This window comes from Tyto alba, unplaced genomic scaffold (genome assembly GCF_018691265.1).
Source record: "Tyto alba isolate M040663 unplaced genomic scaffold, T.alba_DEE_v4.0 Super-Scaffold_7, whole genome shotgun sequence".
NCBI classification, from domain to species: Eukaryota; Metazoa; Chordata; class Aves; order Strigiformes; family Tytonidae; genus Tyto; species Tyto alba.
The window spans coordinates 38,148,062-38,173,388 of NW_024881328.1; the positions used below are offsets into that span (position 1 = coordinate 38,148,062).

The 25,327-nt window shown below is 42.7% G+C and overlaps 1 protein-coding gene across 14 annotated transcripts in view; it reads left to right on the forward strand.

Annotated features, from left to right (window-relative positions):
* UNC80 (unc-80 homolog, NALCN channel complex subunit) overlaps window positions 1-25,327 on the forward strand; it is a 135,058-nt gene that overhangs the window by 89,220 nt on the left and 20,511 nt on the right. For all 14 annotated transcript variants that reach the window (XM_033008950.2, XM_042783868.1, XM_042783864.1 and 11 more), the window contains 14 exons: window positions 1,424-1,604; window positions 2,504-2,772; window positions 5,509-5,643; window positions 6,489-6,627; window positions 8,317-8,413; window positions 9,116-9,286; window positions 9,499-9,591; window positions 11,759-11,794; window positions 12,137-12,355; window positions 16,596-16,796; window positions 19,186-19,309; window positions 21,626-21,751; window positions 23,623-23,746; window positions 24,481-24,687. In XM_033008950.2, coding sequence (XP_032864841.2) covers window positions 1,424-1,604; window positions 2,504-2,772; window positions 5,509-5,643; window positions 6,489-6,627; window positions 8,317-8,413; window positions 9,116-9,286; window positions 9,499-9,591; window positions 11,759-11,794; window positions 12,137-12,355; window positions 16,596-16,796; window positions 19,186-19,309; window positions 21,626-21,751; window positions 23,623-23,746; window positions 24,481-24,687 — 2,122 coding nt within the window. The remainder of the gene's footprint in view (window positions 1-1,423; window positions 1,605-2,503; window positions 2,773-5,508; window positions 5,644-6,488; window positions 6,628-8,316; window positions 8,414-9,115; window positions 9,287-9,498; window positions 9,592-11,758; window positions 11,795-12,136; window positions 12,356-16,595; window positions 16,797-19,185; window positions 19,310-21,625; window positions 21,752-23,622; window positions 23,747-24,480; window positions 24,688-25,327) is intronic.

Consider the following 25,327-nt stretch of genomic DNA (forward strand, 5'->3'; position numbering starts at 1 on the left):
GGCAGGAAAATGTTATCAGGAATGGTTATAAAAAAGCATCTATGAAGCTGCTTAAGAGTTACTAGCGGCTAAAATAATGGAGAATATAGTTAATGCCATCTTATATGTGTACAGTACAGAATAGGGAAATATTTCACGTGCTGCATCTGTCAGTAGAAAGTCTCTAAAAAACTGAAATTACGTGGGATCATTTTGGTTGCTTCTCTGACAGAAATTATTCTCACTCTAGTTCTAGATGTGTCCCACATACCAAATAAATGAGTTTGATATGCCCTTCATGACCCAAAAAGATTAAAATGATCTTTCCAGTTTTGTCAGGGCATTATTTTGCATTCCACATTTTTCTATTTAGAGTACTTAGAGGCCAAACTATTTCTAAGGTAAAACTTAAATCAAGCATCTACCAGCCTCTCTGTAGTCATGCAAGAAGTTGCTGGACAACATCCAGCTTCAGCAAAGAAAACAGCACTGTAGAGTCTACCCACAGAGCAGCAATCCATGGAAAAGTACTTTCTTTACTGTTAATTGATTGAGCACCCAATTCTAAACTGAGTGCACTTCAGAGCAAGGTCAGAGCAACTGCAGGATGTGGGAAGCTGAGCTTTGTCACATGTTAAGCCACATGCTTCAAGTTTTGGCTTCATCCCAGTAGCTAAGAGCTGTCTCGAAACTGCTTCCAAAGACAGTTGCTTCTTTACTGAGCATCACTCTGCCTCATGGTTACTTTGAGCATAAAAATAAAATAGCTAGCCTGACCATTCCTACCAGTTAGAAGTTCAAAGGAGTCTGGTAGAATGGAACTCAGTTTCCCAGTTGGTGTAAACCAGAAGTGATAATCTGAAATCAGTAGGATTTTGCTCATTTACAGTAAGGCAGAATCTGGTCTGCTTTTTTTATTGACTACTTTTCTTTTGCAACTATACATATGCTTTCTATGGCGAGACATGAGCCAACATCAACCCAGAAGGTAGGTAACAATTCCAACTCACGTAGGCTATACTCTAAGACCTTGCAGAGAGCAACTGCAGCTGTATGGCTTTCAGTTTGGAGCTGGTTTGCCTCTGACCACCTTGGGGCTCACACTGGCAGAGCTTACATTAATCTACAAAAGACCACATGGCACCATTGCAAAGTGTTTGACAACCACCCAGTGTCCTCGACAAGACTGAAATAGGAACTGTTGTTAAAACCTTTGTTATAAACTTGATCCATCTCTGCAGAGCTGAGCTGAAGAACAGTGGTCACACAAATTCTAGCAAAAAGGTGCAACACTAGCCCTGTGAATTTCAACAGGATCCTCTGGGTTCTGAGTGTAGCATCCCTCCCATCAAAGCCATGGAATCTAACCTAGAAGAGTGCATATACATTGTAGAGAGCTTTTTGATCAGACTGCTTCTGATCCTTGTCTCTTTTCCTCTTTCAGGTGTTCACCCGCAAGCTAGAAGAGGTGGGGCGGGTGTTGTTTCTCATATCACTGACACAGAAAATCCCTACTGCTCACAAGCAGTCCCATGTATCTATGCTCCAGGAGGACCTCCTCCGCTTGCCTTCATTTCCCCGAAGTGCCATTGATGCTGAGTTCTCACTCTTCAGTGATCCCCAAGGTACGGCCTTTTGATAGCTTTCTTTGGTGGTTGTACAGGTCCCAGGAGGTTTCTGTAAGACATTTCATATGACTTAGAAACACACAGGCTTGTAGCATTATTGAAAGCTAATGAATCTCTTCCGAGGGAAAATGATACATAGCTGTTGGTTTGTAAGCACAATAGCAGAAAGGGCTTTGCTTTTAATGTTCTCCAGACAAAGCTAATTTCTTTGGACACAAATGAGAATAAATTATAAATATGGATGGAAGCGATGCATGAGAGTACAGCTTGGAATACTGTGTCCAGTAGCATAATTGCACCTAAAAAGCAATGGACTTCCAATAAAGATTGGACAAATTCTACAGTAGAGATGCAGAAACAGCCCTCTTTTTAGAAACTTTGCTCTAGAAGTCAAGTAGGGTTTCCAGCCTGACTTGGGGATTAAACAGGCGACTGTTGCAGGATGGTAAACATTGGCAAGTTCTGTAACAGGCCCTAAAGGAACTTGCTTTCAGAAGCATTATTGTAACTGCAGCAATGTCCTGTAATGTATGGGACACCTGAAGGATGAAAATTCAGCATAAATCCACACAGCCATTCAGGTTGTGTGAGGCAGATGATGCACGTACAAGATCATTTTCACTTTTTAAGAGGAGAATTTCCACCCAATGGGGAGCAGATTTAATGAGCTATTTGATATTCTGCATTCTTCATCTTGATGTATGTTGCTTTTAGTCAATGTTTGTTCAAGCCCTGTAGGATTTCCAGAAGTACAGGGTAGGTGAAATCACTTTTAAAAGGCAGAACAATGGTCAGTGTTGTGAGATGGTTCCTTGGAGAGGCCTTTGCCTCTGGGAATGTTGTGAGACTAACTGTGGTGGACAGGGTAGATTGCTATTGCCTCTTCTCCCCCACAGCTGGGAAAGAGCTCTTTGGTCTGGACACTCTTCAGAAAAGCTTGTGGATTAAGCTACTGGAGGAGATGTTCCTTGGCATGCCCAGCGAATTCCCCTGGGGAGATGAGATCATGCTGTTCTTGAACGTCTTCAACGGTGCCCTCATCCTGCACCCTGAGGACAGTGCCTTGTTGAGGCAGTATGCTGCCACAGTCATCAACACTGCCGTGCACTTTAACCACCTCTTCTCCCTCAGCGGGTACCAGTGGGTCCTCCCCAGCATGTTGCAGGTGAGCCACTTCCATGAACAGTAAGAGGGAAGACTTCTGAGCGAGCACTTTGTTATAGAACCAACTGTTAATGTGTTAATGGAGAAACTTTAAACTGCCGAGTCCTGCTGAGATCACAGATTTTGGGGGCCTCAAGAAGGCAACAGATGAGGGTGGGATGGCCCAAATCAGCATTCCTGAGACTAGATTCCCTTTTCTTGGGTGAATGACTACATTTGCTTTTCTTTTTAAAGTTAAATAAATGAATGTCTGTTTCCCTTACTATGTAGTCCACTCAGAAATGTGAAATTTCTGGACCATAGGTCTCCCTCAGTGTTTTTTCCCTCCAGGGATAGATGAAATTAGGGGAATAGTTGAAATATCTGAATTTGCTACTTGCTGATTGAAACGAAATTATATTCACTTCTTTAAGTATAGTAATTGTATTATCTGAAATTTAAATAGCAACAGAAAATAACACTAAATGTTTATGAAAAACTGTATGCTGTCTCTTCCCAGTGAGTGATTACAAATATTACAAGTGTTAGAGGTAGAGTTTCTCTTCACTTTGAGGTGTACTAGTATGCCTTTTTTTCTGTTGACATTGAGAAGAATCAGGTACTGAAAATAAAAAAATGAACCACAATATAGTTCTTTTACAGACAGAAAGATTATTTCTGCAGGGCTCAAAGACAGTATCTAAATAGAGATTTAGTATCATAATGCAAATACAGGAAAAACTATTGCTTCTGTAAAAGAAGCAATGACCATGGCATCCTATGTATGTTCACTTTTAACATAGTTAACAGAGCAGAATAATTAGAACCAGTGATAATTTAGCTATCTAAACAAACTCTTTAGTAACTGCAAACTCTAATATCATGCCCTACGTGTTTAGGTAGGTATGTATTGGATCCAGGTCTGCAATGCAGGAGTGTATTCATTAGAAACAAGACATTTTGAAATCAAACACTTTAATAACTTAATTTGAAGTACTTGGCAGTAACCATTCAGCCCTGTGGACTCTCCCTTCATTTTCACTTTTCATATTCAGAGAAATTATTTTTGTAGTTCTTTCCTATCCCCACCCTAACCCCTTTACCAATTATTGTCGACTACTGAATTAATAAAATATCACTCTTGGGAGGCAAAGAAGCAATTCCAAAAGAAAACCCAAGTGTTGCTGAGCTTGTTTGTTATTGCAGATCCTCACATCTCTGTTCCAGGCACCCAAGATCAGCTGGTTTGTTTGTGGTCATCACAAACAAATTCTTCTACCCCTTCTGGTCTTGAACCAGCCATTAATAGCTTAATTCCTGATGCATACATGCACATACCCCCACAAGGCTCTTTTTGTTGCAGATTTTTCTGCTTTCCTTGGTGAAATGCATATACAGTTAATTATTTCCCTTTTCTGAAGTAAATGAGATATTGCAAGTGTAACAGGCCATGGTGATTGACTGTCCTCATAAGCATGCTAGAGGCTTCTGGTTGTATTAAACATATACTAATCTCTTCAGCCTACTAAGCTACTGAAAATTGAATACATCTCTGCAGAGGTCTTGCATGCTGATAATTTTTTAGAAACCTTCAGGAGCCCTGTGCTGTAATATGAGTTTTGCAGTACCATAAAATCTCATCATTACCAGTTGTCAGCAAAGCAATAAAATACCAAGAAAATCCTGCCTACCCACACTCCAAACCTCCCACAGGCTTGTACCAGCAGAGAAGTGCAGACAGGCAATTGAAATGGACGGAAGAAGGAAGCACAGTGAAGTTGTTCCTAGCAATTTATAATGTTTACATAACTGAGAAACAAATCTAACATCTTTGGCAACACATTGGCTGTATGGTTCAGTGGCCAGCCCTGAAGGAAATGCCACTCTGAAAACCTTAAAATATCTTAAAAGTGGGTGGAACTGTCAGTGTGTTTGAGGACAGGCTAGGAGTTCAAATTATCTTGAGAAACTGGAGATGCAGTCTGAAAAAAGAAAAAAAAAAAAAAAAGGTAATGTTGATTAGGTTGGACAAACATAGGTCCTTACTTATGAATAATCAGCCACATAAACATGGAAGGGAAAGTAGCTGATTCAGTATCACTTCTGCAGGACAGAATATTGGAGTTGTTACAGGTCTGAAGCTAAACATAAATCAACAGTGTCCTTCTGTTGAAGGATAAAAAAAAAAAATATCTAACGTGCCCTTCTGGGGTGACTACAGATTTGTGTCTTGTGAAAGAAACATGGAATAATTCTGCTGCTCCAATCACCAGCACTCCTGACTTGAAGTGCTGGCTCTGTGCAGCTGTGGGCACTGCACAAAAAAAACATCAGTTAATTGAAGAGACTGCAGACTGGAACAACAATGTACATCTAGTAAAACATGTCATGTAAGAAAGGGCTGAAAGAGCTGGGACTTGGAAAAAGGTGAAGATTGAGGAAGAAAGCACTAACTGGCTCCAAACAAGTAAAGTGCTTCTAGAAAGGAGAGGGAAGGAATCTACCTCTGATACGTAGGATGCAAAGTAATAGGCTAAAGTTGCGACAGAGAAGGTTCAAGCATGACAAGCAAACCTTTTTTCCAAAGATAATTTGTCCCTGAAGTGTATTGTCAGGGAGGGCAGTCAAATCTCCATCTTTAAAAATGTTAGGCAAACATATCAGGAATGACAAGGCTGTGGTTGTTTCAGGCTGGGGTCAGGAGATGAAGAGCCCTTCTACTGGTGTAGCACTGCCATGTCCTTTTTTGTTTGCTCAGGTCTACGCTGACTATGAAAGCAACCCGCAGTTACGCCAAGCGATTGAGTTTGCGTGCCGCCAGTTCTATGTTCTGCATCGCAAGCCCTTTATTCTGCAGCTCTTTGCAAGTGTAGCCCCTCTCCTGGAGTTCCCTGTGAGTAAAAGCCTTTCCCTAGTCTCAGCGTGGGGGAAGCCTGTGGATGCAGCCAGCCCCCCATCAGAGATCACAAAGAGAAAACAGCTGGAGCCTGGAGCAGCAGCACAGTTCTTACTAGCCACGTGCCTGCTGCACCTGGTGCTGCACAGAACCATTTCTTCAACTTATTTCTGCATGCTTCTGCTCATCAGTTGATTGAGCAGGATGCTGGGATAATGGACCACTGGTATTCAAGCTAGTAAATGTGATCCCTCTTTAAATTTCTGTATATAAATAGATTATAAAAGGGTAATAATGATTAGTAACTCTTTAAATGCAAATCCTTTCTTAGAATCCAGCAATGGGAACTAAAAGCTTAACGCCAGGTTTTAGTACGCATGAACTATAAGACTGGACTAGCCATACTTTGAAACAATTACTTTTTAAATAAAAAAAAAAGTAATTTTTTATTAAAAGTAATTTTAATTAAAAAAAGTTAAAGATATTTTAATTTGAAGGGGGGCTGCCAAATCTAGCTGCACATACACTGTAAGCACACATGTCTTTCTCCTTCACAGGGCAGCAAAGATCCTCCCTTTTGGGGAAATAAAGCTGTGTGCAGTCTTCAGATCATGCTTCCACTGTAGCATCAGTCTGTTGAGTCAAGCAAGGCTTATTGTTTGATAGCAGTAAGCTTTTGAATTCCATGTGAGCCCTTTCTGGGAAAAAAAGAAAAAAAAGAAAAAAAAAAAAAAAAAAAAAAAAAAAAAAAAAAAAAAAAGGTAGCCCACACCTCCAGATAGAGTCCTGGGATGCACACAGGCCCTCAGAAAATCAACCATGAATGTCTGTTGTTGAAACAGGATGCTACAAACAATGGAACCAGCAAAGGAGTGTCAGCTCAGTGCCTGTTTGACCTGCTGCAGTCTTTAGAGGGAGATACTCCAGACATTTTGGACATCTTAGAGTTGGTGAAAGCAGAAAAGCCTCTCAAGTCATTAGGTAACAGCAAAGCACCCTTTATTCAGTAATTCTGGTTTGTTGTATATTAATTCAACATGCATTTGATACAGCACGATTTGTTCAGTGCCCTTTTCTTCTCCCAGAATGCAGTCATATCTGTTTCTTACCCCTTATGAGGCTTTTAAGGTTGGCTTTATCACCACCACGCTTTTGATAGTTTCTGCAGGGGGGAAATTATTCATTTATTTTATTCCAAAGCTACTTTGTCTGCATTGAGCCTGCTAATCTGAGACTAGCCCCTGGCATTTTAAATTTTATCATGTGTGGGTGAAGAATAAAGATGCCTAATAAACTCTATCATGCTGATAAGATCAGTGTCATCCTCTTCTCTGCTCCATGTGGGCAGGAAACGAGCATCCTCTCCCGTGGGCAGACTGTGACTAGTAAATGATGGATGCCATTCAGACATTCAACAGTGCTGAGTTCTAGGGGGGATGTTGATTTATCACAAAGCAGAATATACACTGCTGTATGGTGTATCCAGGACACCATGTCTCTTAATAGTTATACATGCAGTGCAGCATTTAAGAATGTGGCTGCTTTGGGATTTGCAGGGGAGTAATTTTTTGCCGATTTTTATAAGGATCTTCAACTTATTTTCCAAATTTGCACATCCCTTAAATAACACTTATTGTGATGAACCGTGAAGCCTGTCTAGCCTTAGAGATAAAGCTTTGTTATATCCTGGGATTTTAAGATGCTGCACACTTACGTCACAAGTTATAATATGAAATGGTACAGAAACAGAAGATATTTCTTCCTCTTTGTGAATTGCAGCAAGCATTTATATAAAAATATGGGTTTTCAGTGGAGGGCTATTCAAAAACATCTCTGAAAACTCCCAAGTGTGTGTTGACAATGAGACTGTAGATGTGTATGTTGTGTGCCTGGTATTTTCCATGTGAAGATGAAAATTATCTAAAACATCTGACTTCCATATTCCATCGTTCAAAGTGATTTACACACTTTGGGACCTTAACTTTGACTTGAGCTCCTGTATACCAGAGTCACTTCTGAAAACAGGGCTATAGTTGTATTACAAATATTATTCTTTGAATACTTCAATTTCTTGGTGCCTGGGACTAATTATATACCCAAAGTAATATTTTGTAGTATGGGACTTAAATGCTTTTGAAAATTTTTTTCTCAAATCACGAGCAAACCAGACTCACTTTTGCACTTGTGCCCATGTGACTGCCAGTGTAGAAGGGCCTTGATTTTTTTTTTAAGTAAAACTATCTTCTGCTATCAGTGGTGTATCAGCATCATTTTCAGTGCAGTGGAAACATCTAGGAAAAAGAGAGGGAGCATAAAATTTGTCATTAAGTTGACATGTATCCTTGTCATGTGTGAACTTAAGACTTTTCTTGTGATGGGTGATGTTTGAAACAGGACTCCAGCAGCAGCTGTAGGCCTTATGCTCAGCAATGATTCGACCTATGGAGAACTGTTTCTCACCTACTGACTTCTTGGATGGGAGGGTGCAAGTGGGAGGGCAGCATGTTTCCTTTATATAGGCAGATTTTTGTCAAAAATCAGGAGCCTATTTGGGGATCGTTGACATGAGAAGCAAGCAATTAAAGAGGGGAGAAAGGAAGGAGCGTGCTAGCTCCTTTCATATTCAGTATGTTTGTGTGATAGTTTTCTCATATTGCTTTATTCCGTCAGACTTCTGCTATGGGAATGAAGACCTGACCTTTTCGATCAGTGAAGCCATCAAGCTGTGTGTGACAGTGGTGGCCTATGCTCCTGAATCATTCAGAAGGTGCTAATTGTCTTTTCTTGGTTTGTGCAGACTCAGAAAAGGCATAAAAGCTGCATATGGCATGCAAAAGGAAGGCTGACAAATGGAGGCAGAGGATATAGAAACGCATTCCAAGCATAGGGCTTTTTTCGAGGCCCAGCCTCTGCCTGTTGATACCTTTCCTAAGGCACCAGCTCCAAATCCGGCCAGCTGCCGGCTGCAAGCACTCAGCTGGATGGCAGCCTGAGGTGCAACACCTAAGCTGTATTTCCAAGTGGGGATCCCACTGTGTCGTGCAGGTTTCTGTTGTCAGAAAAGCAATGGAGAGGGAACTGGAGGGGGAGAAACAGGCAGCTGGAAAGAACAGGAAGATTTAGAGACGGGAGAGGTAAACTGCTGAAGCAAAAAAGTTAGTTTCCAAGAGGGAAAGGGAAAAGAAAGAAGTCTTTGGAAGGGAAAATGAATATCTGAAAATGGATGACATATTCAGAAGGTAGCCAGAAGTTCAGGTTGGTTTTATTATTATTTTATGCATCAGACAGTTTTCGCCCTGAAGTCCCTGATCCAAGAGTTTCTTTGGACCAGGACTGCTAGTGAGAAGCCATAAAATCACAAGCCTAGTGAGAGATCGAGGGGTCTTCAGATAGAAACTTAAGCCTCTGCCTGATGTGAGTTTCAGGATTGACAAAAATGAACCAGACCAACTATTGGTTATTTTTGCAGCCTCCAGATGCTGATGGTCTTGGAAGCGCTGGTTCCCTGCTACTTGCAGAAACTGAAGCGACAAACCTCTCAAGTGGAGACCGTGACAGCAGCTCGTGAGGAGATTGCTGCTATGGCTGCCCTTGCCACCTCTTTGCAGGCCCTCTTGTACAGTGTGGAAGTTCTTACCAGGTAACCCACACAGTGCAAAGGTCTGAGCCTGCCTCTGATTATCGTTGTGGGGGAGGGAATGCACAGGAGGTCACAGTATGCAGCTTAGCTTGAATAATGGTGGAGTTTTAGACATGGTAAAGTTAGTGCCAGATTTCTCCAGATCACAAGCAGAATTTCATTGCGCTTGTTAGATTCAGTCTTTAGTGCGCTATTCACCTTCCCTTTACCAGGCCTATGACAGCCCCACAGATGAGTCGATGTGACCAAGGCCATAAAGGGACCACAACAGCAAACCATACCATGTCAGCGGGTGTGAACACCAGGTAAGTCAGTGGGCTTTTTTTTCTTTCTCATTTTTTTTTTCCTCTGAGTAAAGTAACATCTCATTTCTCAGAGTGCTCGGGGCGCTTCCACAGCTGTCTGAGGAAGTTCTCTAGGTACTGTGAGAGAAAACAGTCAGATAAAAAGAGCACATAGCCCAGGAATACATTTCTGACAGTAACCAAAATCCCCAACACTAGAATTTCTAGTTTAAAACCATGTGACTAAATAGAAGACCAGCATATCAAAAGAAGGACACCCATCCTGAATGTCTTTCCTGTTTCCCTTTTCACACTCTAGAAGTATACTGAGAAAGCAACTGTATCCCTCAGTTCGCTGCTTTGCTTTCTTCTGAGTCAACTATCAAAGAAACCACTGGGCAGAGCGTGCCTGGATAGGCATGCTAGAAGGGTTGGATCCTTCTGGCCGCGTTCTCAGAGTATGAGCTCAAACTGGATGTCAGTTGAGGTTCACAGAGACAGACACCTCCTCTAGTTTTCTTTTCTTCCCTTTCCTGTTACCTTTTATTTTTCCTCCAGTCTCTTTCTATCATCTTTACCTCCCCATTGGTCTGTGTGTTTTTTTGCAGTGACAGATAGAAAAGGAGTTAATAGCAGAGAATTTGAGAGAAAGGGAAGAATGACTGGAATGTTTTTGTCCTTAAAAAATCTCACAAACCCCACCCCACCCCCCCCCAAAAAAAAAAACTTCACACGGAAGAAGGAAATAAGGAACAAGATGGCACCACAGACTGTAGTACTGCTTCTTGTCTATATTGGCCATTCCAGGTAGGCTGCTACAAATTAGACAAGGCCACTGGACAATTTACTCAGTCATAGAGCAGGGGCTTAAGAAATCTTGTTACAAAATCCACCCACAAGCATTTGTTTTTCTTTGCAGTATGGGTTACTCCTCTGGGCAGCCCTGCCATCTCCTGACCAGGCTATGCCTTACTGTGCTTAAAATCTGAATGTTTGTGCTGACCTGGAAAGGGAATTCTCCCCTAGCAAAAGTTCGACTAGCTGTTCTTCCAGAGCAAAGTATTTCCTCTGGATTTCTCTTCTGTCTTTAACAGCTGATAGTAAGTGTATGAACAGCCAATAGTCTAGTACAATACCATGGACTGTATAGGACTGTAAATCAGGAACAGCCTTCTGGCAAGACATGCTTTCCAGGTTATTCCTGGTCTTTTTTTGTGTTGAAAGGAGATAGAAGTCACTCTCTGCATGGATCATCAAAGGGCTATTATGTCTCTAGATGTGTAATATTCACATCTTTGTTGGTAACTCCTGGAATCAGTCTGTTATTCTTTAAGACCTATTTAGGTATGAGTGAAACACAGCTTTGACTTTCAATCGCAGATCTGAGAAGCAGATAAACCCCTTAATGCTCAAGTCTGAAGTGGATATATGCCATTTACTTCCATTGCAAGATTGCCCAGTCTAAGGAAAATAAGGTGTAATGGAAAGTAGTGCTTTATTATTTGCTGATTTTGGAGAGCAGTTAATATGTGTCTGCTGACAGGCAATGTAGAGACTTCTGGTGCTCTGTGACTCAGACATCTTGGTTGACGTTTCCAGATCTTTCTGATTGTCAATGTTCGGTCCCTGATCCAAAATATTTTTGCACTGCTCCAGGTTTCCTGCCCTTGTTTCTTCATTTGTGTTATCATTGCAACAGACATCTGCTAGCAACAGCAGGAGTCTCATGATGGTGGAATGATCACTGTTCCAGCCTTAGACGTGTTAGCCAAGTGGTGCAGGGTTTGTTAATGCTTTCTCAACGATAAGTGGCAAGAGAAAATGACGATAAAACAAAAACACCACGCTGAGGTATTCTTTCCACTAGGTGAGCTCTGGCTTCATCAAACAGACCAAGCACTGGGGTGAAAATCAGTAAGAAATTGCTTGAAAGAGGGTTTCTAAGCCTGAATTTTTCCTTTCATAACAAGGGCAATAACTGTAGTAATCTGTTGTTTGCTGCCAGTTGGGAGGTAAAGGCTATTCGGTGTGGTCAGTATGTGTTGCCATTGTTCCAGTGACACAAGAGACTATTCTGCCCATGGCAAGTATACCTCTGGGCTAGAACAATGTCACCTTCTTTCAGAAGGGCGCAGTTTTAGGCGCTACTAAGTTGCTGTTTACAACCGCAGTGTTTCTGTTTCTCCAGGTACCCAGAACAGGGAGCCAAACTGCACTTTATCAGGTACAGTAAAATCTTTGCCCAGCCTTCCCTGACATGTGATGAACTGTTCCCCAGCAGTTTCCAGGTTCACAGGGTCCCACTCACTGGTGCTGTGACAGGCAGCCTTTTTTCAGGGGAGGGTAGAAAAGAGGGTAGTTCATATAGAAATTATTTACATTTTTAACAAGACTTTGCAGATTATAATTTCCCCCTTTTTTTAATTGCAGATGTAACTATCTTTCTTTTCGATTGCAGCAGAACGCATCAGTTGCAAAAAAAAAAATCAGAGATGTTGTTATAATCTATTCCTGGTGTTCCACTGCATACAGCACTTCCTGCTTTTTCTCATTTTATATCCTCCAGGGAGAACCTTCACTTACTGGAGGAGGGCCAGGGTCTTCCCCGAGAGGAGCTGGATGAACGAATTGCCCGAGAGGAGTTCAGGAGACCGCGGGAATCATTGCTGAATATCTGCACAGAGTTTTACAAGCACTGTGGTCCGAGGTTGAAGATTTTGCAGAATCTGGCTGGTGAGCCCCGAGTGACTTCTCTGGAGCTGCTGGATGTGAAGTCCCACATGAGGTATTCCACAGGCATTCTGCTTTTACTTGTTCATTACAAGGGGATTCATTTCTTTTAACTCTTAATTTTTCTTAATAGCAGACAGAATCACTTTTCGGTAGTGTAGTTGCATGTCGCTGTCTGAAACACGCAGAGCTTGTTTTGGATGTTCCTTAGATTGTACCTGATGCTGCTTTTGCATAAGGAGGGTTTCATATGCTCTACTCTCATATCATTCAGACCCCCATCTCCAGTGGGTGAAATAGCTCCACAGAAGTCCATCTGATACATCAGAGTAAGTCTCAGTGAGGAGGAGAGCAGGTAAGCCTGCCTCTGGAGGGCAAGGGGTAGAGAAGCTGCCTAACTGGCTGAATATGACCTATATCCTCTCCTGTGACACTCTGCCTCAGAACCAGCTGCTAAGAAGCAAGAAAGGCAGAACAGCCACTGCACTGTATTGCATAAATGCCTGAAATATAGGGGAGGATGGGGAGAATGCATTTACAGAGCCACCACCTCAGCGTGTGATGCAGCAGGTGCACGAGTCTTAGTAAGGTGCAGCGCTGCGCCCAGCTTGCTGTTTGGATGCTCACTGCAAACCATTTCATGTGGTGCTGACCTAGAAGAAATTGTGGGTAGGGCCTTCTAAGTACTTTGGACCTGATTCTCTTCTCTGTGTTTCGTGATCATGGTAAACACAAAATAGTGTAAGTTGCTACTGAGAAGTTTGTCCAGATGTAAAAGAAAACTAAAACTGGGACATGAGGGAATGGACCTGATTCTGTTGTCACTTTTTCATTCATTTTTAGTGGAAACCCCTTTCTCACATAATATTCCCTCAGGAAGCATAAACTTATTAAAGTTGTTGCATGGTAAGATGTGTCTCAATGAAAACAGCAGAAATGATACTGAGTGAGCCACAGTTAGCACTGCTCTGACTGGCACTCATCAGAAGGAAAACTGGGATTAATATGAGGTGGTCCTAGTGTATCCCGTGGCAGAGGGGTCACAGAGAGAAAGCTATCTGAATTCTTTTGTGAGACATACTTCAAGATCATTATTTGAATGCAGAGTAACTAAATATCAAGAGGTATTTTCTTATGGCCTATGCCAAACAGTGCTCAGTAAAGTATTAAAGTAAATAGGAAAGATAGCAAAGATATCTTAAGTTGTTTGGGACTGACCTCAAAAATCAATCAGAACTGCCTCAACAGTAATTTATGTTGCTCCCTGAACCCTAAGAGGCCATTCTGGCTGTGAGTTATTCCTTTGAGTGCTATACTTTCTTCCTCAGGAATAGCCTGTAAAGGAAGATGAAGGGTGACAGATACTAGCAATGCACTGAACCAGCTCTGTTCCTGCCCCTGGACTGAGGAAAACCCTCTAAAAGCTCTTCTACCTTGTACATGCATGCTCTGAAAAAAAATGTCCAAGCCCCTTAGCTGGCAGATTCTGCCACAGTCAGAGATCTTTGGATTCAGACTGTCTCTATAGAACACAGAATTGTCTTTGACATTAATTTAGGTCTTGTTTAAAAAAATGCCCAAATTCCTTTGGGAGTTGGGAGGTGTTTTTTGTTTAACTTGTGTGTTTGCACATGAATCGAATGTTGCTGTTCCCCGCCTTCTGGCAAAGGTTTAATAATTTGGAGGGTAATTTTAAACAAAAGAAATCTGTTTCCACAGATGCATGGCATTCTTATGTAGTGTTTGTCTGCAAACAAACTGAAAACCTGATGGAGTGGCTGCTTTTGCAGTGCCACCTTTACATTTTTTCCAAGGGACACGAGCCTCAGAAATCAATACATCTATTTAGCTGCATTACAAACTCCATGACTTTTAGCAGTTGAAGCCTGAGATAAGAACTTTAATCTTATGTTAGAAACAAAGGCAAGATTCTCAGGATAGATTGTCCTTGGTTAGACATGTTGGGTATTTTTTTATTAGTTCAGTGGGAGTGAGGAACATGTATCTGATGAATGAACTTTATTTAGTGCAATGCTTGCTTCTTTTGCTATTCTAGTCTTACATTTGTATGTGACATAAGAATGCTCTAGTGTATTACCCAGAAGTATTTGCAGTTTAACAGTAACGTGGGAACTTCATTTCTACATGTTTTTATATTCCAGAGTAATTAAGTTTAATTGCTCTTAAACTATTTTATGTCCCTCTCTTTAAAGACAAGTTTAACAAACTTAAATCCGTATGTACAGAAGATGTTATTGGTATATTGTCTCAAAAGACACTTTCTTGTAAGAAGATTTCTGTGAAGCCATCACAGTACACAGTGGTAGCTGGCAAATACTGCATTCTTTTCAAGAGAGAAGGTATTTCATGGTCAAAGGTTACAGCGGAAAAACTAAGGAATTGATTCGCAGAAGATAATGAGTTGTGCTCTGATTATCTTATGTCTCCTGGAAAGTGCTAGAAATAACTGCTTTATTGGCGTTAGAACCTGAATTGCTTTTTCATGGTTAGCCCTAAATGAAAGCAAACATAATCTTGATTCATACATAAATTCATTTCATAAGTATCAGTGAAATGACTGAGAGGATTTAAGTGCTGTAGGAAAAAAAACTTACTTCTAAGTAGAGAGCAGATTTACCAGAATGTGATGTGACAGCTATGGTCTTGGGAGGCTGACAGATGCCATTTCAGAGACTTCAGAAAACAAGATAATATGATAATCACCTCAGACAGGATACATCTCACCCAGTTTTAGCCATTTAAATGTTAAATGTTTAGTTGCAAAAGTCATAAATATCTTTTCGGACCCAGTGAAAAGGGAGATGCATTTCCAATTAGTTGTTTATCCCAGTATTTCAGGAAGATAAGAATTTCCCAGGTTGCTTAATTCTGCATGAACAGAGCTGGATGATTAATTGAGATTGATGTCTCAAGTTGGATGAGATGGATTTTGCACTTTTTAATGCATAAGAAAGTTTTCATACACCATTATGTGCCACTGATATTGTATTGCCAGGAAGAAGCGTAACTATATGATAATTTAAATTTCACCATGTTTAAGAAAACAGACCTACTCTATAGTAGGACAAAGGAGTTGTGAAAAGTAATAATAAAGAAATAGTGGATAAAGAAACACTTCTATAGCATTTTTGGTTAATCTGAGGAGCTCATTGCCCCTGATATTGCTAGGCAGATTTTAAAGAGAGTAGAAATATGTTCCATTAGTTGAAGGCATTTCAGAAGAAGCCCCCACAGTATGAATAGTATTGTACTGTAATTGTCCACTACAAAGTCTATGGATGTTTCAGAAAATATACAGGTTTCTATCCCTTTTATTGGTAGATGTAGCTTTATTACTTGTCTTTGTCTACCACAAATATTCAAGAATTTCAGTAAGTCTTTATCAAACTTCAAGTGTAAATTAAATGTTGCCGTGGTATTTCACGGTCAATATAGAAAATGCTATTGGCGAGGCCATCTGGGAGGGTTAGAAGAAGCAACAGCAACACAATCTGTAGAGGTGTTAGGAGAAACAAATCAAAGCTACAGGGAGTGATCATACAGAGTATATGTTCTGTAAATGTATGGGACAACATATTATTTTTTAAAATTAACACCTGAAAATTGCACAGTGAGACCTGTTATAGTGGCAACACTGAAAAACAAGCACAGAACCAAACCAAATCACTCATTAATTGACATACAGGTGATGTCAGGTCTGTGTTTCACAGGCAATTGCAATGTTGTAATCTTACTAACAACTCAGTTACTTTGTTTTTAACTACACAAATCTGTGGTTCCTGATGTTCCTTTGGCGTGTGTAATGTCAATGTAATAATATTCTTTAGTCCATTCACCTGTACATAAATACAAACAGTGATTCCAGCAAAGGGATCGTAAGAGACCCCTCTGCTACAGTCAGGTCTGTGTTTCACAGGCAATTGCAATGTTGTAATCTTACTAACAACTCAGTTACTTTGTTTTTAGCTACACAAATCTGTGGTTCCTGATGTTCCTTTGGCGTGTGTAATGTCAATGTAATAATATTCTTTAGTCCATTCACCTGTACATAAATACAAACAGTGATTCCAGCAAAGGGATCGTAAGAGACCAGGAACTGTGGTATCCAGTCTAAGAGTTTAGATATCAGCACATTTGACTTCTGCATCTTTTTCTTTTTGCTAAAAGAAAACAGGCTGCTGAAGTAGGCTACTGAATTTATCTGTTAGTTCTTTGGCATGTGTGGAGAAATGCGAGTCGTATTTGATTTTCCTCTTAACAAACTCTGGTTTTAGATTGGCAGAAATTGCACATTCCCTGCTGAAACTGGCACCTTATGACACACAGACAATGGAAAGCCGAGGTCTCCGGCGCTACATCATGGAGATGCTGCCCATCACTGACTGGACAGCTGAGGCGGTGAGACCTGCCCTTATCCTCATCTTAAAGAGATTGGATCGTATGTTCAATAAAATTCACAAGATGCCTACTTTGAGGTGAGCAGGTATAATGGAAACCCTCTGGGGTCCATTTCTGATGTTGCAAGCCTTGAAGTGTGGGTATGTCATCTAACTAAAACTGTCATGTTGCAGTGAACCTTTACAGCATATCAGAAAATGAACAGATGTTTTTATCTCTGTGAGTGTGCGTTTATGTTGACATTTTTGTTGTGTCTTCTGGTAGCAAGAGAAGAAATACGTGATTATTAAGAACTACAGAAAGGACTTCCAGAAATACAATTTTTCTTTCTCCAAAATAAGTCTTCAGATTTGTACCATCTCACCTTCTTGATTAATTTTAGCTGTGAGTTGAGGAGATTAATTTTATTTTTTAAAGGGAAGTTAAACTGTAGCAAGTGTTTCTAGCATGCCTTCTGATGAAAATACTGTTACGTTCTCTGTACAGATAAAAATAGTCTGGAGCTATGCAGTAGCTTCTGAGTGCTCCTTAGTAAAGGGAACAGAACTGCATCGATCGCATCTAGTCAGTGACTCGTGAAAGCCTGGTGCATCACATAGTAGCGTTATGGTACAGGCTTTGGTGACTTCCAGAAGTATTCAATATGGAGCATTCCTACCTCAGAGGCAGTGATACAAATCCAGTCTGGGTAGTATAAAATCTCTCAGCCCTATGGATTTTCCAGTGACCTGAGTAAAAAGAGTCATTGGTCTCAGTCACTCTCATGGGCATATGTCCTCAACTGCCTGAATCAGTCACTTCGTTGGCAGTCTCAGCTGAGAAGCCAAATGATGTTAGAGAACATCAGAATGTAGGACTCAGACACAAAACTTTAGGTCCCAGGGGGAAGCATGTGTACCCAGCTAAGGTGGAGCAAATAACAGGGAGGTGATCTTTCTGGCATCACCATCTATCACTTTCCTTTGGCTAACAGTCTTCTTTAAGAAACTCATGCCCTTGTAGGGACTGTAGAGGCAGAAATTTTGATCCTTCTCCTTCCTGTTGGTTTGATTCTTTGCCATGTCTTGCCTGCTTCTCGTTCATTCTTTCTTTCCTCGCTCATATTCTCTTCTGCCTCAAAGGCAGCTTAGGGGTCTTCCTGAAGTTCTTTTCTCTTTGTGTAAGCTGAATGAATGCTCATAATTTAAAATTCCCTTCATACTCTCTCTGTCTGTGCCTGTACCTGTGCCTGGCTGAAATTGCTCTTCTGTACACAAAGGGGCAGAGACAGCAAAGTCACTGGACCAAATGCAGCAACTACATTTAAACGTCATTGGGCCAAGCAGTCTCTTAGAGACGAGGCTGGGTTCCAGACCCCAGGAGCCATCCATTGGGGCACTCACATCAGAATCTTACACGCTGCCTCCTGTGGGTACTCCTCTCCAAAACCAGTGTCTGATGGGAGTAGTATATGTGTAAGAAAGGACAAGGACAACCTACTGTTCTGGAGATTTAAGAACAGTGGATGCATAGGAACTTATGTAGTGAACACTTGACTCCCCATGTATCTCCAAGAAGTTCACTGAGGAGCTTGACTAGGCTGTTGTCTCAAGCTACCAAGTAATGCAAGCCTTGTCTTTCTATCCCAGTAAGTGCGTGCTCAGATGCTGTCTTGAGAGCTATACCTACTCCAGAGAGTTAGGCCCCGAGACGAAGGGTGTGAACCACTTTGTTCTTACCCAAGCTGTGTCTGCTTATGATTAGGAAGGACTCCATTCAGCATCTGTCACAAGCCCTAAAAGCTGTTTTGGTGAAAAAAATCAAAGTGTCAGGGAAGAAAGGATCCTGGAATGAAGGGTTTTGGTGCTGGTAGGGAATCAATCATCCCACCTGAACAGGGTGAGGAAGGTAAAGATTGTACTGCTGGGCCGGTTTATGTTTAGGGCAGACTGTGTCTGGGAGTCACTCTGGCAGAGCAGACGAGGCTGCAAAGTAGCTCACAGAGGGCACTCACAGCTGCCCGGTTTTGGGGTTTGTTCACCTCAGTGAGAATGTCCACAAGGCCCAACTGATGGAGGAGTTGCTCTCAGTTGGGAGCATGGCACAGCAGACCTTTTCCCCACACCGGCACACCTGAGAGCTGTCTGATGGCTCCCTTTCATTCACCATCTGTCGGAGGGAAGCGTCAGGGAGCGAAACACAGCTCATCTGCCACTGCTGTTGTGAGGGGGCCTGTGTCGCTGGCGCAGACCCCTCTGCTACATTTCTCGTCTCTCTCAAACACCCAGTGTGCTCTGTGGCTCTGTGCTTTCCTGAGCTGCGTGGGTAAAACCTTTTCTCTGTTGCGCACTTTGTGCTCATCTCGGACGTCGTTGCTGTCTGAAACGTTTCCTCTGTGGGCGTCACTGTGTGTCGGTCGCCGTGTTTGCGGGCGTCTGGTGGGGGGCAGGAGGCCCGTGGCTAACGGCACCTACTGTTGTATTGCAGGCGCCAGGTTGAGTGGGAGCCTGCCAGCAATTTGATTGAAGGGGTTTGTTTGACACTTCAGAGGCAGCCAATCATATCCTTCCTGCCTCACCTTAGGTCTCTGATCAATGTGTGTGTCAATCTGGTGAGTAGCCGAGCGGCAACCCCGTGAACCTTTGCTAAACCTCCCCCTGATGTTGACTTCTCTGGACTGAAGATGACAGTTCATTCCCATTCCTGTCATTTTACCTGTCCCCCTTACCCCTCGCAAGGGGACTTTGCAAGTGATGCTAGAGATAGCAAGGTTCATTTTTGAAGTGGTGCATGGGGAGATACAGTGACCGGTAGTGGTGGTCAAGCGATTTATTTCCGTTGCTTCCCACGCACCACTTTGAAGATCCACCTTTGCCAGACTGAGCTGAGAGCTGAGGGCTGCAAGTTGGAGAGTGGGGTGGTGGAGACTGCACACACCTGGTAGAGGCGGGGTGTGGGTGGCACTGGGGATACCTACCGTCTCCAGTGGGGAAGGACCCTGACGCCTCTGGCAGAGGCCATCAGGTGTTGGCTAGTTAGAAGGGTTTACATGGGTGGATTCACTCCACTGTTTGCAATGTCCCTGGCTTGATCTAGTACAGGTTTGAGCTGTACAATGTTCAGATCCCACTCTTAGTAGAATTTATGCTCCTCAGTGTGTTACAACAGAGACACGATACAGACGGAGTCTGTCTGGTCATTCAGTGATAGATTGTAGTGTTTCTGCAGCTGTTACACTGAGGGCAAACCCTCATTTTGAGATCAGTGTAGCTCCAGCCATTTGGACAAACATGCACAATTTAATTCCATGGGAAAAAAAAATACAATTAAGGGGGGAAACGCTGCATTAGCATTTTTATTGGTATTGGGTTTTACAACATTTTCTCCTTCGAACATAAACGTTACTTTTTCTAGCAGTTACAAAAATCCTCTCAGGGTTCACCAGTGCTCTGAGGGGCTTTAAAAACAATGATCATCACCTAAAATGCAGTATCAGTTTTTTGCCAGGTTCCTGTCCTTCGAGTCCATTCAGCACTCATTGCTGCAAGGGCAGGGAAGATCCAACCTGTCAGAGTCCATAAGGCTTCTTCCTTGTTCTAGCAGAGGTAGCTACCTGGAGGTACTGGAAATTTGGGCCCTCAGACTACTTAGGGTTGCAACACAGGGAGGCTGCTACAGAGTTAGCTCAAATACAGATTTAGGCTGGACTTACAGTTTGGCAAGCAGGCATGGCAGAGTGATTCATGCCAGCAAGCTCTCCAGAGGGCCTGCATTAGGAATTAGCTAGTGCTCTAAAAATAGTGGAAAGCTCTGCAGTGCTGAAGTGCAGTCAACATGCTTACATTCAGCAGGATGGGAACGTCAGGGAAAACTACCAGGAAAAGATGCACTCCTACTGTTAAGAGTATTTTACCTCTAGCTGTCAGAACTATGCTGTAAACTGTGGGAGCACCCCTGCCTGCATACTGTATCACATGTAGACCAGTTGCACCACAAAGCCCAAAAAGAAATTAGCCAGGAAGGCAGGGAAATGTCTAAATGATAATCCATAGTGATATAAGGAAAGGGCTCCGCCTCTTCCCCTTCTAAATTGTCCTTTGATTTTTCTGGTAGAAAACTGGTTACTGCCTTTTTCCCCAAGCCAGATTTGGAAAAAAAGAGTGCATTCATCTCCCCTAAACTTAGGTGGCTGCCAGGTCTGCCTGTTCCTGTCATTTAGATGTGTCTAGTCATGGAGAGAAGCAGGAATATGCAGGCCTGTGATTTAAATCCTCCTGAGGGAAACATCCAAAACAGTTCAAATAACTCTCCCCTAGAAGTGCTATTTGCTTGTACTGATATTTCAGGGAGTTCCAGGCAACCAGGTCGCGTGCAGGTGACTGCTTCAGACATCTGGCATCAGGTAAGAAGAATCATTCTTAAAAAGAGTTCCTAAGCACCGACTGTGTTTGAGAGGAATCTGAACATTGTACAAAACCCGGCTTGGGTCAGACTTAGGACATTATTTTTCAAGTAGATCAGCAAGAGAAGGGAAAAGATGTCCAGTTGCAATGCAGACTTTTTGCTTTGATGACATATTTTTATTTGTTACAGTCATTACATGACATATCCTCCAACTCTAACTGTTCCACCGGTCCAGTGCTGGTTATTCAGGGCTGGTACTGGGTACATTTATAAATGTACCAGATTACCTGTGCACTCCTCCCATCCTTGCTGGTTCCCCCTTCTCCCCTCCCTTTCCCTGCTAGAGCTCCTTCTCCCCACTGGCCCCAGCTCCCGCAAGGACCACTGCGGGGGCTGGTTCTCCTAGATCCACCCTAACTCAGTGCTCGATGAAAGGCGCCTCCATTTCACTGACGTTGGAGGATATGGCATGGATGAAACTGTAAGTAGTCAGTTGTGGTGATGTGCTCTGTTTGTATTGCAGGTGATGGGAGTGGTAGGACCCTCCAGTGTGGCTGATGGATTACCCCTTCTTCATCTCAGCCCTTATCTCTCGCCACCTCTGCCCTTCAGCACAGCTGTTGTCCGGCTTGTAGCATTGCAGATACAGGTGTGTCTGCCCTGGCCTGTGGCCAGGCCTGTTATAGCTTCTGGTTGAGACACCAACTCATCGGTGCTCTGTTTTCTTTCTGCAAAAGCTGGGCAAAAACTGTGGAACATACACCAAAAATGAAAGAGAAACAACATTCTCCCTTCTTTTTGAAGGCTTGAACTCAAGCTCAGAATTTACCTGTTGGGGCCAAGTCCACAGCAAGCATCCATCAGCTTAACGCTACTGTTGAAGTCCAGGGAGTTCAGCTGATTGATGCTGTTTAAGGCTCTGACAAGCATGCTAGGATTCTCTGCAGGATCTAAGGAGTTAGCATAAGCCTCCTGCCACAGGCAGATGGGCCCTCGCTTGGGCTACATCCATGCAAGCCTACCTTTTTTTCTGTGGGACCATGTGTGCAACTGAGAGGGGAGTTTGTGCTCTTCTGCTCTTACCTGAGCTGGTCACACAGTGTGCCAGCTCAAAAAAACAGGGCAACTTGGCTTTTCAGCTGCTGACTCAATAGCATCCTTGTCCAGAATAATAAAAAAAAAAAAACCATCCTGGACTTTTTGGAGAATTTCATCACTATTCCTTTCTCATAGCAGTGCCATAACTACTACAGAGTCTTTCTGCCTCTGTATCCCTTTCTCTCCCCATTGGCATGAAATCAGACAGAATGGTGACCAAAGAAGGGACAAATTTCCTAATCTAGCTCCAACTTGCATTTTTAAATAATGCACTGCACATCCAGTTGAATACTTCAGCAGGTATTTCTGAGCATCAGGGCAGTTTGGGAAGGAAGGCTTATAGGAACAAAACCACAGTGCTGTCCCTCAGAGCATGAGGCACAAAAGGACTTTTTGGTACCAACTGACGCAGAAAGGACATATTTCTTCCATCTCTGAGGTAATGGTTCTTTAATCAAAAGCAAAAAAAAAAAGGGCCACCTTCACCTTCTCTGAAATCTTTTGTCTGTTTTAAAACCAGATACCAAATTAATAATTTTTTTTAAGTATTGGGAGTTTTTACTTTTGTTATCTGCTTCTCCCAGTTTACTCATTCATGGGCTTTAAATGTAATGAAAACCAACCATGTAAGAAAAACACATGAGTAGTCATAATTCCTAATAGTGCCAGCAGGATATAAAACCAAAAGTACTTCACACCCCATCAGAAAGCATCTTCTGGAATTTCTCAGCCCAGGTCTGCAAGCTTGAGGGGTTGCAAGGTTCAGTTGCAGTTCAGTTGTATCTCACAGCTAAGTCTGTAGCAACTGGGAAGGTGTAAATGAGCAGAGGTTCCAGTGACAGTCATTTGTACTACCTCCTCTAAAGAACATGAAAGACCTTTCCATTTAGGCTTGACTGTGTGTCAAGAAGTAAACGTGCATTTTGTTTATTTTTCAGAAGTTCATTCTTTCCATTAGGGATGATTGGGCAGCACAAAGTGAGGCAGAACAAAAAATGTGCTTGGGGATAACCTCCATGTTCGGACAGCAGATGATGTCATTTGTGCAATTTCCTCTGTTCCTTTTTTTATTCCCTATAGTCTGGGTCAGATCCTGATGCCATTCACAGCAGTGCAGAGTTTAGGACTAACACTCAGCTGACTCCTGTGGGATACATCTGATTTTGTTAATGATCTCTATGAGTTAGGAATCTGGGCTTCTTACATCTTGGCTATGACAAGAGCAGGTGACACCTGTGTTACTCTGCGAGTTCCTTTTACTCGTGACTTAGGTGGTCTCAGGGCTTCTAATTCAATCAGGTCCTCAATGCCGGTGTTGTACTATGTAAGCAGGGTGCCCGGGGGATCGTCGTTCCCTGCAGTAACTTGTGTGCGTGATCTGCTGATGAAATCGTTTAATCCTTTCTTATTATTACTGCACAGGCTTTGAAAGAAGATTTCCCCCTAAGCCATGTCGTCTCCCCATTCACCAATCAGGAAAGAAGGGAAGGAATGCTTTTAAACCTACTGATTCCATTTGTGCTCACAGTAGGATCTGGAAGCAAAGGTCTGATTAATTTAACAAAAAGAATTTTTCTCCCCCTTTTCTGACAACTGATGTTTGCACTTTCCCTGCCCTTTGTTGATTTTTTTATTTTTATTTTTTTCATTTGGTTTTCTGTTACTGCCAGTGTGTCAGCTAAGTGCCCTTTGGGTCCGAGACTGAAAAGAGCCCTACTGGGAGAAGTTGTTGTTGTTGTTTCTTCTCTTTGTTTCAGCTGTGCCATGGTTCTTGAGTCAGGTCTTACACAGATGTGCTCCTTCTTTTGAAACTGGAGTGCAGGGCAAGACAAATCTGTAGTAGCAGAAGCCACAGAGGGGAGCAGAGGTCACAGAAGTTGTGTGCCCCTGTGGATCACAGTCTGCCCAACTCATGCCACTTCTCTGGCAGAAGTCCTGCTCCTTGCTTTCTTCTGTAGAGGGTGATCACTGGTAAATCCCTAAATGAAAGCAAAGAGTATGAGGAGAGGGGAATGTCAAAAGGAAATAAGATCATGAGACCACTGAACGGGACATTTCTTTGTGCTGTGTAGCTGTGTGTTTGTGTTGGTGCTAAAATAAACTTTGCCTTTGCTTACAGGAGGAGAGCAGCATAACAAGGTGTGGGGGACGGAGTTTTGGCTTAGGGGACATTTGAGATTGCACCCCATTTTGGAACTGAACAGGGTCTGGATCTTTTGGGTGTCTTTAATGGGATGTAGCCTGATCTTTCTCTCTCTCTCCCCTCCCAATGCATCTCAGACAGCCCCTGGCTGGAGCAGCCTGAGGTCCTGCTGCTGCTCCAGACTGTTATCAATATCCTCCTGCCACCTCGCATCATCAGCACTTCCCGCAGCAAGAATTTCATGCTGGAGAGCTCCCCTGCCCATTGCTCCACCCCAGGGGATGCAGGGAAGGACCTGCGGCGGGAAGGGCTCGCAGAGTCCACCAGCCAGGCTGCCTACCTGGGTGAGTGATGGCTTCTGCTGACCACTGAGAAGAGACAGAGATAAAATGGAGCGTTCAAGACTGTAGACAGCACCAGAGAAAACCGTCTCAGGCAGGAGCTAATTGAGCTCTTTAGAGCTGCTTTAGGTCTTTTCCTGAACAAGTGGCCAGGCCAGAGCGTGAAGCCAGGAGTATCTTTGGAATGTATTGCAACGTGAGCAGTGTCTGCACTGCAGCTGGAGGAGATTGCAGCACAGGTAGAGGTCACTCAGTTTTCATGCTGCCAGAATATTGCAGTGAAGCCACAAAAGGCAAGTCAGATTGTCTGTCAGCCCCTAATATCACAGCTTCACTGGCCCTTGGCTAGTTAGGGTGAAATGTGATGCAGTCTGCCTGCCTGCTGGCCCTGCTCACACAAGGTCCTTACTGTCTGGTATTCCCTCTGCTCACTGTATGCTGCTGCAACATAATAGTATATTTTCTCACATATGACCTACAGGTGAAAGGAAAGAAAAAATAATCAAATTGGAGATGCTGCAGCACTGCAGGTTATCGGGGCTGTATCGGGAGAGTTTTGTCTCCAAGCTCTCACTCCTTCAGACAGCTTCTCAGTTTCTGATTTTGTGAGGGCATTTATCTGAAGACTTCTATTCAGGTCTTT